The sequence below is a fragment of the Tauraco erythrolophus genome, chromosome 6, assembly GCF_009769465.1.
Source record: "Tauraco erythrolophus isolate bTauEry1 chromosome 6, bTauEry1.pri, whole genome shotgun sequence".
NCBI classification, from domain to species: domain Eukaryota; kingdom Metazoa; phylum Chordata; class Aves; order Musophagiformes; family Musophagidae; genus Tauraco; species Tauraco erythrolophus.
In genome coordinates this window covers 20,582,648-20,600,706 of record NC_141470.1, presented here as the reverse complement: position 1 = coordinate 20,600,706, position 18,059 = coordinate 20,582,648, and the positions used below count along the sequence as shown (strand labels likewise).

At 43.4% G+C, this 18,059-nt stretch overlaps 1 protein-coding gene across 1 annotated transcript in view; it reads left to right on the top strand.

The window, feature by feature from the left end:
* Window positions 1-576: 576 nt before the first annotated feature.
* Window positions 577-18,059, top strand: part of LGR4 (leucine rich repeat containing G protein-coupled receptor 4) — an 82,610-nt gene continuing 65,127 nt past the window's right edge. The window contains exon 1 of the mRNA XM_086613163.1: window positions 577-761. Coding sequence (XP_086469289.1) covers window positions 577-761 — 185 coding nt within the window. The remainder of the gene's footprint in view (window positions 762-18,059) is intronic.

The following is an 18,059-nucleotide window of genomic DNA, read 5'->3' as shown; positions in this document are numbered from 1 at the left end:
GGCCGAGCTGCGCTTTGCATATTCATCAGCCTCGCGCCCGCTCTGCGCCAATAGGGGCGCGGGGGCGGCCGCCTCATTAGCATATGCACCTCAGCGCCGGGAGCGGAGCGGAGCAGCCGCCGCCGCGGCTCGCAGCGACCGAGGGCCGGGAGGGGCGGGCGGGCGCCGCGGGCAGCCCCGCCGCAGGCAGCCGCAGGGGCCGGGGCGCACGGCCGCCGGCGCGCTCCCTGGGGACCGCCACCCGCCGGCAGCGGCGCGGGCGAGCCGGCCATGGCCGCCCCCGCACGGTACCTGCTGGGCTGAGATGAGCGGCGGCGACGGGCGCTGCGGGCGTTGGATGGGGCGGGCGGGCGGCGGAGGGCTGGCTTCCCGGGCGCGCCGCTGAGGCAGCCCCAGGGCCGCGCCGCGCCGGCCGGAGGCGCCTTTTTATTTTTATATTTTTTTTGTTGTTGTTATTATTTTTTTATCTATTTTTCCGCCAGCCGGTGGGGGGGGCTCGGTGCGCGGAGGGCGCCGGCGGAGAGCGGCAGGCCGTGCCGTGCCGAGCCGAGCGAGGCTGGTCGGCGGGGGCCGGCGATGCGGTGCCTCGCTCTGCTCGGCCTCGTCGCCTGGGGCCTGGGGAGCTGGGCCGGGCCCAGCGGCGGAGCGTCCCCACCGCCCTGCCCGGCCTCCTGCAGCTGCGACGGCGACCGCGGCGTGGACTGCTCCGGGCGGGGGCTGGCCGCCGTGCCGCCGGGACTCAGCGCCTTCACGCACGCCCTGTGAGTCGGGGGGGGGGCCGGGGCCGGGGCTGGGGCGGGCAGGTAGCCGCGGCGAGGCCGGCGGCTTTGTCCCCCTTTTATTGAAGGAAAGCCCCAATAATTGCTTGTTTATGTATTTGTTGTCGTCGCTGATGCGGGTGTAACACGGCCGGCGTCGCCGCGCTCCCCGCCGGCCCGTCGCGTTCCGCGGGGGGCGGCCTGTGGGAGCGGCGGGGCCCGCCGGGCCGCACGCAGGGCCCGGCCCCGCCGGGGCAGGTGAGGGCGGCCCGGGCCCTGAGGCGGCACCTGGCCCCGGGCCTGGCCGCCGTCCCGCTCTTGAGCCCCGCGGGGGGCTGGGCCCGGCCTGGCGGGTGCCTCTGGGCTCCGGTGGGCGGAGGGGAGGCGGCTGGGGAAAGCCTTCTGAAACCCCGAAGGGGTCGGCCTCAGAGGTTTAAAAGGCCGGGAGGGTGAGCGGAGTGAGTCGGGGGGAGCTGCTGGGGTCTTGTGGCCTCTGTGGGAGCGAGGGAGGAGAATCCCGGTGGGGTCCGGGTCGGTCCTGCGGGGGGGCGGAAGCCGCTGCCCGCACATGTGTGCGCTGCTACGCGACGTCCGTGCACTGAAGCGCCTTTCTCCTCAGTTTGCTCGAGGAACCAGTCCCTAGGCTGGTAGATATTCTCCCAAAAGTCAAGGCGTCTTCAGTCCGCAGCGTGCATAAATCCAGCTAACCAAGGGTGCCTTTGCTTTTACAAAATCTCTGGGTATAGGATGCACAGCTGAACATTAAGGAAACGGCATAAACAAGGCTCGAGTGCTTTGTCATTTCCTTGCTGATGGAGAAAAATATAAACTCCTAAAACACTTTCTCCAGTGTCTTACGATACCATGAAGTAGGCATAGACTGGTGGATCTTATGTTGAGTTTTGGCATGTTTTTAAAACAGGACTTTAGTTGAGGAGCAAGCACTCTCTTCCGTAGAGACACAACCAAAGAGGCATTTGCAGCCTTCAATGTGGTAGTTCTGTTAATCCACGAACCTGTGAAGTTTCACAATAAAACCTGTCAGTCTTGTCCCGCGTCTCAGCAAAGATTTCGCAGGCTGGAGTGAGGTCTTGCATGGGCCAGTGGTCGGGTCTGCTATTGCTAAAGCTTCGCTGTGTTTACAACGTATAATGCAGAGCACACTGCAGCGAACTACGGTGCGTGGTTTCAGATTGGTCCTGACCTGCTGCGTTGTCAAAATACAGTAGTAGTGTATGCCTTCAAAAAATGTCACTGCCTTTTCCTCTTTGTTTGCCTACACTTACTTAATATGCAAAGGGAGTCTGATTCTTAGTTACGGGAGGTTTTGTTTACTGAGCAGGTTTCCAATTTCTCCTACCTGTTTGGACTTTTTTTTTTTTTCTTGTTCAGGCTGGGTGGAGAAAGATTACTGGGCCTTTCGCTTGTGTAGTACTCGATGAATGGCAAAAGTTATAGTTCTTGGTTGTTACTTGCCCTTAAATGTTTTGTTCTTTTCTGTGCTGGTATGATGTTAGTGGGAGCTGACTTCGTGGTGGCTTTTTTCTGTGGCAGAAACAGTGTTTTGTGAGTGTTTGGGGCAAGGAGTCAGGAGCTGCCGCCGTGAAGCCTTGGAGTCATTGGTAAACTGTCTTCTCTTTCCTCCGCAGATAAAACAGGGATGTTACCCAATTTCATAAAGTACTTGACGCCTCTCTGGTAAAAGCTGCATTTAGGCGTGAGGTTTTATGGCTACTATGTTGTCTGGCTGTCTTGTAAAATGGGCACTGTACGTCCCTGCCTGTCTGCAACATGGCATTCGTTGTCTAGTGGGTACAAGTCGTCATAGCCCACACCCATTAGAGATAAGATTGCCAAAGAGTTTCAGTTTGTAAGTTCCTCCTTACTGGGCAGGTGAATTTCCAGAAGCTGACTTAAGGCTTAAAAAGTGAGAGGAGACCTGCAGATGCTTCAGTGTGTTTTGGGATGGATTTGTGTCTCTGTTGATATTGTGTTCTTTAAAGTTGAGCAGAAACTCTGTAGCTATCTTGATCTGCGGCAGTGAAGGATACTTTTGGTCCTCAGTTGTGTTCCCATTTCCTTATTTACAGAAGGAAAAAAATGGGTGACTTCTTGACACTTCTGCTCTTGAATAGTCTCTGTGCAGCGAGGCCACTGACAGTTTAGGATGTGTAGAAAACAGTTTTGCAGGCAATAGAAGCCTCATTCCTGACCTGCTTGGGCTATGCAGTGTAGAGTTTTGCCAGAGAAGCTGAGTTGGCTTGTGTGGAGCAGGGAAGAAAAAGAAAATAAAATCGCAGCCCCTGGCTGATGTGTGTGTGTCATGGCAAAGTGTCTTAGCTATGTGAAGAGAAGAAAGCTTTTCTGTGCTTCGTGTCAGGCAGCAAAACGATGCGAGGAAATCCCCTTAGCGTTGCTACAGGGCTCTTCTTGATTATAGCCATGGCAGCAGAGAGTCCGTAGTGTGGAGGTGGTGGAAAGAGTGTTACAAGCGATGTTCTGCCTTACTGAAGCAAAGTTGCGCCTATGTTTTGGCTTTGGCCAGGAGAGAGCAGATGAGGAAAAGTTGCTCACAACTAACCCAAGTTGGCAGTGAATGAGTTTCGAGGTAATTGAGACCCATGGAAGGAGGTTGATGTTTTAATTTCTGCTTCTTCTCTTTTCCTGCAGTCTTAATTTCTCTGCATTAATTTTAATAATGTAATGGAACTTTCAAGGTATATTTTTAAAATACAGCTATGTTTTCGGGGCTGCTGTGAATAGCCAGGTGGAGATTTCTGTAGAGCCTCAAAAGCATATCCAAAAGCACTCTCCTCTTTCCTTATTTCTCTTTCTTCAGCTCTTGACTGATCCGCTGCTCATCCCTTGCTTACTGTGGTGGTTCCAAAGCTCCTCCAAACACAACAGATTTTTTTTTTTTTTTTTCAGAATGAGCATTCAATAGACACTCCACTGCATTCATACCTAGCTAAATGCTTTATAACCATAATGCCGGGGTGCAGGGAGAGAAGGACTGGGGTCATAACAGGGGCGTTATATGGTTACCGGTGTAAGATGTGATCACGTGAAGGCAGTTGCATCAGACCGAGCAGCTTGGAAAGACAGAGTATCTGCTCATTACTTTTTGAGTCATCATTGCACTTTGAGTGATGGAATTTGAATAAAGAAAGGTGAGTACCTCATCCCAACCACAGTCATCTTGATGAAGAGATTTCTGGGAGATATACAAGTGCTTGGAAAAGAGAGGGGTGGCAGTCCTAGATCCAGACCCTCTGAGGGGCTGGAGGGGAGGGGATAGGATGGATGGGAAGGAACGCAGAGGGAGTCAGGAGGACTCGACCAGGGGTAATTACTCGATACTTTTACTGTAGGCGGCCATTTGTTATGTGTAATTTAGGTAGGTGTTTATGTAACTCTTAATTACCAGCTGCCTGTTTTTCTGTTTATGAAGGTTGTGATTTTGCTTTGTTGCAAAATAACTGTTGTCTAGCAAGTTGAGATGCCTATGCAAGAATGTGAAAATGTTGTTTGTTTGGGTTTTTTTAATTGATGAAAGTACACTCCCGATCTTTGCTATGATATTTCACATGCCATGTGCTAGAAAACATCCATCTTGGAAGAAAGTTATGGTAGAGCATACTTGTGTTTGTGTTTCTCATGGGTGTCAGTTTGAGAACCGAAATTGCAGCGTTGGGGGTTTCATACTTGTGTGAGTCTTGTGCAGGAGAAGAAAAGCAGATAATTCTAGATAATGACTTTGGAGACATCTTACATGGGCCTGGCTGATTTAGGGGCTTGCCTGACAACCAGGAGGAATGTAGTCCCTTCTCAGTGCCTGATATTATATTTTGGGCAGTTAAAATATGAAAACAGTACAGATAATTTTCCTTCTAGTGCTTCTTGCTTGTATTTTCAGGGAATGGCAGGGTCCCAGGGTCCCTTGCTTTAATCTTACTGTCTTTGAGTTGTGAAGAGAGGGCTTGCAAGCCCCATCTGCCCTGGAGGACAGACCTTCTGGATGAAATGGTTGTCTTGGTCTTTTGCTTTTTATTACTCATTTAACCTAATGCTGTCTGTCTTTCTGTGTGCTGTGTTATGCACTAGCTTTATAAGATGAAGATGTGGTGGTTGAGAAGGATCCTTTTTCACTTGTTTCATTCCACAGGTTGCTTTGGCAATTGCAGAAGGTTGCTTATCTTCTCTTCAGTGTGCAGGCTATCTGAAAGTACCTACACTGTCTCATGTTTAAGTTAATTTCCTATTCTGTTTATGTATAAACAACGAAATGATATGGTTCTGTTTGGATTCAGCAGTGCTTGCACTTTTCTTGTTTTGTCTTTTCATCTGGCACTTTTATTTTTTGTAGAATGGTGATGAAACGCAGTAGGTAGATGTGAGATGTCTTCTTTCAATACCTCCAGTACTGACACGCAGATGTTCAGCATCTCGCTATGGTCAGATAAGCACAGTAAGGACCTGGCTGAGGTTTTGTGAATACTGTCTAGCAGAGTTACGGTGAAAAGTAAAGATATCCAGACATGACCTTAAGTCTGGAAAATGTAGCATAATTGCGGTCCTCCTGAGATAGAAAAGCCTTATCTAATTAGAGGTTTGAAGGTTTTACAGTTACACTGTTCAGTTTTTCACTTGCCTATGCCGTGTATTGGTGATGTGATGGGAAGTAAAAAAAGGCTCATTCTGTCTTTTTAAAAACATGTTTTCCATACGTCTTTTGGAAAGACACAATCATGTCATTTTAATCTGAATATTCCTGTTACTCAGCAGAGATGTCCTTGTGCTTGTACAGGCCTGAAATCGTACAGGCAGGAGGGGGGGGGACTTGAGTTTTCTGGTGCAGCATCTAGTGCCTGGCGACTGGACCAGAGCCCAGTGGCTCCAGTGGCAGTCTCTAGCAGATTTCACCTAAAGATTGGAGTCTTTATGATTCATTTTAAACTGGCTGATTTGTTTGTCAGTCTTGTAAAAAAGAAAAAAAAAGTAAACATTCTTAGATAGTGCACAGAAAAGTGAAGTTGTTGTTGTTGTTTCAAAGTTTATTAAATATTTTTTACCCTTTTTATGTTCTCTATTGGCAACAAATTTGGTGTTTTCCTCTTCCTTTTCTTCCTTTCCTCCAAAAAAACTCCAGTGCTTTACCATAGCACGTAATTTGTCAGGTATTTGGCATTTATTTTGTACGTCGAGCTCGTTTGTATCAGCGATACGTCATTTCTTGTTTGATGCTTACTGGCAGAGGCTTGTAAGAATAACTTTGAGGAATAAATATTGAGATAAGTCTGCAGCATGAAAAAAGTTGGACTTCAGTGTAAGCAAGATTATGCTAGTAAATAATTACCTTTTCAGTTCTTGAGAGGAATTCACTAGTAACTGTCTGCTTAAGATGGAAAACATGGAAGCTGTAATATAAGGACTGAAAAACAAAACAAAACCCAAAGAAACCTCCTCCACAAAGATCTTTGTTTTGTATTCTACATCTAAGCCAGCAATTTTTGCAGAACACAAGCTCTTATTTACCCAGAGAAAATTACTGGCCTAGATTTCAGAAGGGCCGAGCACCCATATCTCATTTTAGGCAGCATGGGAGTTGTGGGGCTCCAGGAACGTCTCTGAATGTCAGAGACCCTCCTCTCCCTTCTCTTGGTCACCCTTGCACTTCTCCAAAAAGCTCATTCCTAAAGGCGGTCCCCTCATTGGGAATGGGCATGAGCTGATGTTGTGTTTGTGTTCTGGAGAATTTGCCAACAACTCATGTTTGCCTGCTCCTTGTTTTGCAAATAAGCAAGGGAATGAAGTGGATGGGGCTGGTTAGCTTCAGCATGGCCACGTGCGACTCCATGGCCAGCAGTTATTCTATTAAGGGATGAATGTGTTTCAGGCTGCAGCTCTGTGCTGCCAAGTTGTGGTTTTGGGGTTCTTTACGGAAGAAGCAGAAGGTCAAAAATAGCTAGAGGAGGAATAAGAGAGATCTGTATGATCCTAGACATGGCGGACAAAGGTGGGAGAGGGTACATAGGCTAAGAGGAGAAGAAGCCAACCCTATTTGAAGAATCCTGTAAACTGAGGCAACAGATACTTAAATGTTATGAGACCTTTGTTAACAGAGGTATCGAAAGCATTTCATGGGTTAGAGGTCCCTGGCCATCCTCCCCTCCTGACAGACTCACCATCTGCTGCAGCGGTGACCTGGGGTTTTCCTACAGGGAAATACTCCCGTAGTTTTTTTGTACCTGGCTTTCAGGTACCGCTGCAGTTTTCCGATAAGATGTTCTCGAACTTTGTTCTGAAAAGAGATTTCTGGTCACGTGATGTTGGTTCTTAATGCTCTCCCACTGCCGGCTTGCCCTGCACGACCCGTTTGGAGACGTGGAGGTAGCTGTTGGTATTTCCTTTACTGATACACAGGCAGCTGGTTCAGTCGGTGTAGACTTGCACGTGGCGATGGGTGTCTCCGTCGCGCACGCAGAGGAGAGGAAGATCTCGGCATTACTACTGTCTTCACTATAAACATCTTTGGAAGCCTTTGTTTCAGAATCAAGCCCAGATTTATTCCATTTTGTGTCCCAAATAAAGCTGGTATGTCCAAATGGGAAACATCTAACATTAGTGTGTGGGTGCCTGAAAAGCATAATTAAACCATGCAGAAATAGCATGTGATCTACCTGGCACAACAGTTGACTGTTTTGCCTTTTTTTTTTAAGTGCTGAGTTACCACAGCTGTCAGTGAGTTTGACTGAAGTTGAAAGTTCCCAATATTTTCAAATTGTATGTCGTTTATTTTAAAATACATAGCTGAAATAGCAGAATGCATTTTATTTTACCGTTGAATGATTTAACTGTTACAGGATTGCGACAAGGTCAGAACTTTCCACTTCCTAGAAACATATTACTGTCGCTGAAAGATTAGGGGAAAAGGCAGCTGTATTTCAGCTTCACCCTAATTGGAAAGCACGTTCTGCATGCAGCCAGTCAACTTACATTATTAATGATGTACATCTTTTACAAAACAACAGAAGACTGTAGTGATCTCAAAAATAACACTTTAAAGTAGGTGTCTGAAAACTATTGTTGAATTTGAATATGTAATGGCTAACTGATGGCACTATATATAATGTCAGTCAATATGATAACATGTTTTTAAAAATGCAGATAGCTACTTTTGAACAGCTGGTATTGATACATATTCCCTGGTGGACTGGGGTCTGATGTCTGAGAGACGTGTTTATCTTTGGGAAGTAAGAATATCACTTCATGAATTTTTGTCAGCCTCGCTTTCCTGGTGTGTTTTTTATATTTTCTGTTTATACTTACTGAATTATAGGGAAGTCACTTTTTTTTTTTAGGTGGCCAGTTTCAATCCTACAGTGTGTTTTGGAGTCAGTAAAACTTTCTGTTGGCTAAGTTTTTGCAATTCATTTTTTTAAACTTATTAAAAAGGATATTATTTAATATATCTTGTTTAATTCAATGTCTTCTCAAAGGACTAACAGTCTTCATAGCATGGCAGAAATGAAAATGAATTCTTTATAGGCTGTCCTTGTGTGCCTTTTGCACTTCTATGTGATGAATACAATTCAGTAAGGAAACCAGAAAAGTAATGAGCATGTGGAAGATAAGAGCAATACATTTCTCACTATTGAAAAAAGCTTCTCGTGTTTCTTAAGTGATAGTAGTTTTGAATGTAGCCAGATGTTTGTTGGTACAACATGAGAACTCTGAAACATGTAAAGTCTGTTGTTGAAATTTGATGCTCAGTCTTCATCAGGTTTTTTTTGTTGATGTTGATCAAATCTAATATTAAGTACACATGTAATTAAAAATCTTGTTTTATAACTTTGTTACCTGTAGGTAGTTCAGACAATGGTTGATTTGACAACTCAGCCTTAAGATTTTGCAACAGTGAAGATATAATGGAAGTAATTTTTGAGTCTGATTTTTTTTATATATATTTTGATCTGAATTTAAGAAAAATATTGAAGTTAATTATTTTCTTCAGAGGTAGGAAAACTGTTATGAAGCTTAAGAACTTTTATCACTTTTTAAAAATATAGTAACTGATTCCTCTAAGCTTTGCATTAAAAATGCAAGAGGAGTCTCAAACCATGAGCATGGTCTAGAAGAAGAGATAGAAGGGATGCAGAAGTGATGCCTTTGGGACAGAAAAAAAATACTCTTCTCTCCAAGAGAGCAAGAACTAATTCTTTATCTTGAGGAAAAGATGAAGAAAAATCCAAAGTCAGGTGGAGCTGTTGAGAGTTTCTGAAGAGCACCCTGAGAAGTCAGGCCCTTGGAGAGTAAACGGCCATCTTTGCAGCAATCAGTTGAGCAGTTTCTTACTAAAATATGAATGCTTTTTTTTTTGAAGTGGTGTGCCTCCTCCTTTTCTTTCCCCAGCCAATCCTGGAGGAATGCTAGGTCTTGCAAGGACTTCTTTTCACCCTAAAATTTTTGAGCAAATACATTCGGACTTTTAAATGGTACACAATTAGCAATGAATCATAAATGGATGTGCAATTCTTGAGGTATGCAGGGGAGGCCTAAACCTGTTTAATTTAGCTTAATGATGCCGCAGATGCAGTTGTGTATTTTAGAACCTCATTCTGTGAAAATGTGTTTTTGTTTGGGAGTTTTCCCATTACCATCTTGACATCTGCATGGTTACGGATGAATAGCCTGACCCAGTGCCCCAGCGGGGAGAGCGGCGTGGCTGGGCTTTCAATAGGCATGTCACTGACAAAGGAAACATATGGAATATTTCATTCCCGTCTTTGCAAGCAGTGTACGGGGCTGTAAGGACAGAGGGCTGGGGGCTTCAAACTTCGTGGTAGATTGGTAACCTAGCCACAAGGTTTGTCGTGAGCCATCAAAACACTCTCGTCGAAGGCATGGTGCTTGACGTGACGCCGTGTTCTGCTGTGGGACCAGAACCCCAGATGTAGAGTGAAGCCGTTTTGGCAATGCAATACGAATAATGTAGGGTTCAGCGTGGTCGCGTTGCATTCTTCCTGATACATAATACTAAGTGATGCTTTTTTCCTCAGCTGTTTGGACACTGTGGTGGTTGGTATTTGGTGTTCTGCAGGTGTAGAAGACGTGAGTGCAGATGCGAGGGTTCCACTGCAACGTGCGTCGGGGTCTGTCTCCCCCTAAGCCCATTAGTTCCCCTTTCAGAGCACAAAATGGGACCAACCGTTTGCTGCTGTCTGAACAGGACACCACAGTGTGTTAGCCTGTGAAGTGAGAGTTTGTTTTTCTTGCATTCGAGGCTTTGGGGTTGCGACAGGAAGGTGGGGACAGTTTGCTCCTGTTGCAGCACCACCTTGGAGAAGAAGGTGGTGTGAGTCAGGGAGAGGACATCTGGGGAAGCTTAGTCAGGGAGAGGACATCTGGGGAAGCTTGCTGCTCCATGTCTGCTAATAGGACTTGCTGGTATCTAGCTTCAATCCTTTCTTCATTACTAAAATTTCATGTAAGGGATGTCCTGGCTATCCTTTTTAAAATTCCATTTCATGCGTTTTGAAAAACAACTCTTACTTCAGAAGTTTCCTTTCCATGCTGTTTTTCTAAATGCTGATCTGTAACAGTAGTGGATATAGTTGATTCATCTGGCAAAGTGAAGAGACGCTGAAACCTGTGACTTTTAACTGTGCAGGCCTCCCTTTTTGGGGCAGTGGGTCTTTCTGTGGGTGTTCTTTACTTGGCAGAACCGGTAGATCTGGCCTTCGCTCAATTCTTGCACATAAAAGCTGTGAAGGAGCTATCTTCTTTTCAGGTGCTATGACTGAAACCCCTAGAAACGTGTTGTTTTGTGGGTTTTTTTTTTAGCTACGGGAAATGTTGCCCAGATTGGGAAAACACACTTGTAGCTCTCAGCAGTTCTCTGAGCTGCTCCTCCAAATTAGGAAGCCTTGAACCTGCTGAAGAGAGCCCTGTGTTGTTTGGAAGGTGATGTGTTTAGGCACAGACTTACATGTTCTTTAAGAGAATTGTGCAAAGCTGTCACCAGCAGCATTCTATAGACTCCTTGCTCATCGCTTATAATTGCAGTTTCATTCAGTAGCTGCCCTCTTAAGGCACTAAATGCTCACCCTGCTACGTTTCCTCTGGCTGTCTCCTTGGGATCTTGGTGGTCTTCATGGGATTGCAAGTGGAAAGCTGAGCTGGGGAGGGAACAAAATTATGATCCTCTCTAAGAGGCCCTACCCTGAGCATGTAGCTCCCAGTGTTTTGGACCTGGACAGGCTTTTGCCTTTTGGTAATTTTTTACTGCTGTTGGTTTTAACACTTGGGTTTAAAAAAAAAATAATAAAATGGATGTGCTAATATTGACCAAACTGTTAATATTTCACAGAACTAGTGTGAGTCTTGCTAGGTGTAGAAAATCCATATCTTTTCCAAGGGCAAATCTGCTGGCTCTGTGCTAAGTGTTTAGTGGAGACATTAAATCTCTTCAAGATTCAGGTCGATTAATCATTTATTTAGAAATGACTTGTTCTTGCTTGACATCTTGTTTTCCAAAATTTCAACTAGTTTGTTTACATGTTTGTTTTGTTTTGTTTTTTAACCTACTTACTGCAAAGACAAGTCTCTAGTTTCAAGACCAAAAATGTACAGTATCTTGATGTTTAGAAGTTCTAAGCAGGGTTTTGATTTGTTTTGAGGATAATAAATGACAGTTTTTTATTGCTTCAGCAGAAGCCTCTGCAATTGTGCAGCAAGGCCAGTTTTTCCTCCTTAAAAAAAAAAATAATTTTTCAACTTTCCTAAGTAATTGGACCAGTAAAATAAATATACAATGTGTTCAAGAGAGCAGGCCGTTGTTTAAACAATAATATATCAGAAATCCTACTTAAGACTATAAGGATAGCTTATATAAGGATAGCTTGCGCTATCATTGTCTCTTCACTCACGTAAGATATTTTTTTTTCCCTAGTAACTAACTGTGTTGATGGGAGAATTTCCATAATGTACTTCAGATTGCGCATTTCCAAATACCCTGGATATTTATCTCGTCAAATATATTCCCCATTTCCTTCCGGCAAAGTGCATCACCTGGTCTGACTTGATTCAGTGCCATCAGGAATAGAGAATAGTGGAATAGCAACAGAAACATAAAAAAATATTCCTTAATGTCATTTTTGACTGAATTGGGCTCAGCGAATTTGGAGTCCGGTCTGATTTTATTTTACTATAAAAGGGTCAGATTGGTAAGGGGGACACTTTGCTGTGCAGAGTGCTCTGCCCACCACTTTGTTCTTTGGCATCTTCGTTAGGAACATACAGCTTCTGTTTCACCTCTGTGCTGTGAGTGCCTGGCACGAGACACGGCTCAGGGCTTACTCCTCGCTTGCAGTTGGTATGGAGCCGCTCAGACCGTCGGGCTTTTCTGTATAGGGTATTTGGGAGGCCTGGGGGAGCTTTGACCAGTTTGATCCTTGACTGCTTGCGGTCTTAATGTCCATGCCAGACTAATAAATTTTTGCCTTTTTAAGCTTTGTTACCATAATAAATACAATAAAAATAGATGCTTCAAACCATAAGGAATGTAATGTGCAAGTAATCGCCAAGTTGAGAAATTCTGCCATACCATGGCAATATGAAATCTTCCTCCATGGACTTCAGTTGTGCCAGCTCAGAGTAGGTAGTTATAAACGTCCCACAGTATGGAAGGGGCGATGTTTAGTTCACGTGCTTTGTTTCCTAGTGACTCCGAGATGTGTACTTGACTACCTGGGACTTGGGCATCGTGTCTGTACTGGCCAACTGTCTCCTTGGCCAAAATGCACTTACTTCCATAGGTTCCTTCTGGTTTGGGGCTGTGCAAGTTGGCAAACGTTTGTGGATGTCTCTGTTTTCCTATGCCTGATAAAACTGTGTGTTACGGTCACTGGGGTCCCCTCCAGTTGTTGAGAGTACAGCTGAACTTTGATCTTTTTTCTGTAGTTTTGGAGTAGTAAATATTGGCCATGGCAAAAATGGCTGTGGAGTCACCTACATGGAGATGGACCTGTTGAATGGCTAAAGATGCAACAGATACTGATATTCTGAACTTTAGCTGGCTTTTTAAAGTAAGAGCTTGTGCCTTTTTCTCCTGCCCTGTTTGTGTATTGCAGCCTTCAGTACTGACAGCGTCACCGAGGAGTTGTCCTTGTTCCTGAGTACTTCAACAGGCACTGGTTCAACATGAGTTTCACTGATAGCTCCTGTGCAACCAGTCGCTGCTTGTTTTTTCACACCTTAGAGGTACTGGGGAAACTGAGGATTCTTCTCGGTGTTTGATATGTGTATGTTTTTAAAAAAACCCACTTCTTTTAAAAGACGATACGTTAGTTGCATCGTGCTGTTACAGAGATAAAATAAGTATGTAGTACCTACAATCCCTCATCCTGTGTGCTGAGTAAGTTTTAATTGTTGGTGCCATTCTTGAACTACTATGTCAAATTGAAAAGTAGCTCCTGATTTTAGGAGAACAGGTGAATTACAATGTGAATCAATAGTGAAAACGCAGAGATATTTTTACACATGACCATTTTCAGTATTACAAAAGTCCTTTGCATCTCTGATTTCAAGAAAGAAAAGCCACTGAGTAGTAGCACCCTGCTTTGGGGATTTGAGCCCTGCCTGTATGTTTGCATTGCAGGGCAGGCCTTATGTGTGGTAGCGGTGAAGTTCCCTGCCCAGACACCCTTCTGTTTAGCTCTGTTGTACGTTGATGGTGATCCGTTGGTAGGTACATAGACATATCCAGCTTTGAAAGTTAGTCTAAGGGCTTTGCTAAAAGGGTTAGGAGACAAGTTTAAAAGTTTGGTAAAGAAGGGCAGGAGTGTTCTCGCAGCAGAGCAGCAGTAGCAGACGCTTCTTTGAGACTGATAACAGATCTCTTAACAGTTCCTATCTGCAGAATTGTAGGGAAAGCATTAAGGTCTGTCTGTGTTATACGTTTTGCTTCTCTCATTTCAGAGCTCAAATGCACAAGCATGGCCTTAAATGAGATGGCTTCTTGAACTATCATTATGAAGTAGTCTCTTTTTGGTTTAGATCTCCCTGAAGTGCATAGGTGGTTAGAAATACAGAGTATTCCTCTGTATTTGCTTTATACTTTAAAAGCAGTTAGTACATAGTATGTTTTCAGAGAATATATACAGATCATTCAAGAAGCTTCAGCAAATAACAGCAAGAGCGTGTGCAATTGAAAACACAGAAGACCCCCATTCTGCTGCCATCTTGTCAGCAGTAACGGTGCGTTGCTGATGTCTTAGAAGGGCTCTTTTCCCCAGGTGGGCAACTCAGAAGTTCAGAAGGAAGAGATTCTATTGCTGCTTTTCTTTATCAGCTTTTTGGGATTGTGCAAATGACTTTCATTAAGTCTTCACACAATAGCCCAAGGCTTTCGAGGAAGGACTAGACTGGAAACTCATCACACTTATTCCCATATGTTGCGTTCATTTAGACAAGGCAGTTTCCAAAACACCGTGGTGGTCGAAGCACAAGAGGCATCTTAAACATTGATAATCTTGCTCATATTTTAAGCAATTTTAACTGTTAAAAAGATATTATCTGTGGAGAGATTAATGAGCAGTAAGTAAACTGTTGGATCCAGACTTGCAGAATGCAGTTTAACTGCTTTGTGTTTCAGCACACTCATTTAATTACGGGGTTACTGAACGTTTTCTCTGCTGTGGGGGGTGGGTACACACGTGTGTATGGGAAGCATGTACATTCATACAAAGAATTGTGAATGAAGTTTGGGGATACTGCCTTCATGTTGCCTAAACAATCCTGATTTAAATTACCCCCTGCCTTAGTTTCCTTTCGAGAAGATTGTAGGTAGGTCTTGCTATCGCTTACACTCGATTACTTCAGCGTTCACTTCCCCTATGTGATTTAACACGCACAAGCTTAATTACTCTTTTCTGGCCTAGGGAGAGACTTCCTTCCAATAATTACCTTCACTGCCCTTTACCCTTCTGTGCATTAGTTTGTTTGGAGAAACATAGTTGCTCAGTAAGCAGCTCCAAACAAGGCAGTGCCTGGAGCTGTCTTGGAAACGTAATTTATACCTTTTACATAGCATGTTAAGCTTCGGTTTGCTGAAACTCAACTACTTGGATGTACTGAATTAGCAAGCTCTGAACCTTTTTCTCTCTATAACTAGAGGTGGTACGAGTTCAGCAGAAAAGCACCAGTGTACACTGCTGTTTGACACTGTAGTAGGGTGATACAGGTAAAAAGGAAAGGATGTTTAAGTTAGCAAAGAACATCCATTAATTCAACCATTTCTTTCTACTAGCAGCTGTTGTTTAGTCATACGCTATTTAAATGTCAAAAGAGAATGACTCCTCATGAGATCAATGTGATGCAATGCTGCCAGACTGATTGCTCCTGTGATAGCAAAGAAATACATACTTCATCTTGTGGAAATTTCTCTTTTGATTGCACCTCTTGCTGTCCCTTCCTAATACATGGTATGGAAGAAAGAAGAGGAAAAAAAAACCCAAATAGTAAAGAACAACAGGAATAAAGTGCATAAATTCTTTGTTAAAATCTTTTTTATGTTAAGTCAATGGTTGTTAGAGGAGGTATGACTGATAGTTTCTTGGAATGGGTGGTACAGAATTAGTTCTAAAAGCTTTGTCTTCTGTAACTTAAATTAATCTGTGTGTTATACAAAACAGAATCTGGTATGTCAAAGGGATTGGGATGCTTCCTTCTCTACCATGTTTACTCTAAATAGTCCTTATGTTATTATAACTATTGTGGTAGATAATAATGAAAGTAGCAAAATCATAGAATCATAGAATGGTTAAGGTTGGAAGGGACCTCAAAGATCATCTAGTTCCAACCCCCCTGCCATGGGCAGAGAAATCCTCCACTACACCAGGTTGCCCAAAGCCTCATCCAATCTGGTCTTGAACACTTCCAGGGATGGGGCAGCCACAACTTCTCTGAGCAACCTGTTCCAATGCCTCACCACCCTCGGAGTGAAAAATTTCTTCCTTATATCTAATCTAAATCTGCCCTCTTTCAGTTTAAAGCCATTGCCCCTTGTCCTGTCACTACACGCCCTTGTAAAAAGTTCCTCTCCAGGTTTCCTTTAGGCCCCCTTCAGGTACTGGAAAGCTGCAACAAGATCACCCCGGAGCCTTCTCTTCTCCAGGCTGAACAACCGCAACTCTCTCAGCCTGTCTTTTTAGGAGAGGTGCTCCAGCCCTCGGATCATCTTCATGACCCTGCTTTGGATTTGAGGTTCCGTTTGTCTTGGACCTCTAAATATTTAGCACGCTTATTAAGATGGAATAATTATTTAACTCTACTATGAATTTGAGAGTAGGTAAATATATTTGTGAAATTGATTATCTTCATGTACATGGAAAAAATAAACTGTTTTGAACACGACAAAGCTATGTATGTTTTTACATTACATTACCTTCTCCTTTATATCCTGATGTTTGTTTAAACACAGGCAAAAAGTGATCATGTTTTGAATGTTTTCTCACCTTTTATTTTAAGGTAATCTCTTAAAGCTCTTCTCTGATCCCTTGTGGGATTACTTGTCCCTCAAAAGTCAAAATAAATTGTTACATCTACGTCATACTTTTCAGAATTGGTAGCGAATATAAGATGTGTTGGTATTTATTGTGGGATCTGATACCATAATTGCTGAGCACTACTTTCTTTCTGGTAGCTTAAATATTGATGTTAATAGGTGTATTGTTATTAAAAATGAAGAGGATATGCTTTGCCAGTTTCAATAAAAACCTTTTCATCCTCTTAACTTTCAGGGGGTCAAGTTCTTTTTTCAATAGTATCTTCACAATTTTGCTGGTGATAGATTGGAAAAATTGATGGGTTGATGGTAGTAAATGATGAAATTGGTAATGGGGAAAACAGGGTGTCAGTAGCACTAAGTTGTCCGTATTAGGGGCAGGTTTCAAGCTGCATGGCAAGTTTTACTGGCCCCAATTTACTGATTCAGTAAAGCCCATAGTCTTTCAAGGCAGAAGAAACAGGACTTCTTTGAAATAGGTGAGAACAAGAAAAACCAGATCTTTTTATTAATGGAGCTTGGGAGGGGTATTCTTTGTCCACCTTGCATCCATTATAGTTGTCTTCACTGCAACATAGGTTTATACATGAAAAAGGAATTTATATTGACTGGTGGCTTTTAGGTAAGAGAGAGAGTGTGTTTCCTTGCCTATAGGATAGCTGTGATGAAGTAAAAATATGCCTTTGTGTGTGTTGTGTGGCGATAGCCAAGGAGAAAGGGTACACAAGGCCAGTTTTCTTCTTGGAGTTCATCTGGAAAATGCATGTGCTATTTCTGTCTACAAGAAATACCAGCGGCTCACTTGATTGCCTTTTGTGGGTCTCTTGCTTTTCCATCGCACATGCGCGGTAGGTGTGTTTATATAAAAGAATTGATCCTATATACATGATTAAACTTGACAAGCCTTAATCTCAGTTGCTAGGAGTGTAGGCTGGATAGTTCATGTGGTAGGTCTTTGTTTTTCATGTAAATACTTGTAATGCTCTGTTCGAGTTCAGTATGCTGTTTTTTTCTTGACAGTTTAGTGATTAAAATCTACTCAGTTTTAAATAGGTGTAGTCATGTGAATACTGAGAACAGAGTTAAAACGAAGAGAGAACTTAACCTTTTCAAGAAAATTACCAGTAATAAGTGCTTCTTTGACCTCTTTATAATGGCAAGCGATGACTATCAGATTTTTTTTGACTGAGGGTTTCTGTGAAAGATTTCATTTGCTTGTATATGTTTTGTGTAAAAATTAAGAGAATACACTAGTTTTTTATTGGTTTATATTCTTGGGTAATGTAAATATTATTATTTTTGTTCATGTCAGGGTAGAATCCAGAAGTCCAGAGCCGTACTATTAAATTTGGTTAGCACAAGTAGCCAGTTTGAGATGCGATTCATAACCAACAGAGTGAGGATGCCAAGTGGCTCTGATGTCTGGACAGTTTTTTGAGTTGTTGAGGGTTTTTTTTGGGGGGAGGGGGGGATGGTGAGGGTGGGTGGTTGTTTTTTGGTGTTTTTTTTGAGACCATAGCAGCTCAGGTACTGAGACCTCACTGTCCTGGATGCTGAGCCATGCAATTAGTGAGAGGCAAGCCTTACCCTTTGTGTGTGCTACTTGGAGCTGTGTCTGGGGTTTTGCGAGGCATGAGAGGGCTGGGTCTTGTTTTGCTTTTGTATATTATATTGCAATGACATGTTTTCACATTATTTTGCAGTTATATCAGATACTTTTGTGAGATTTTTTTTTA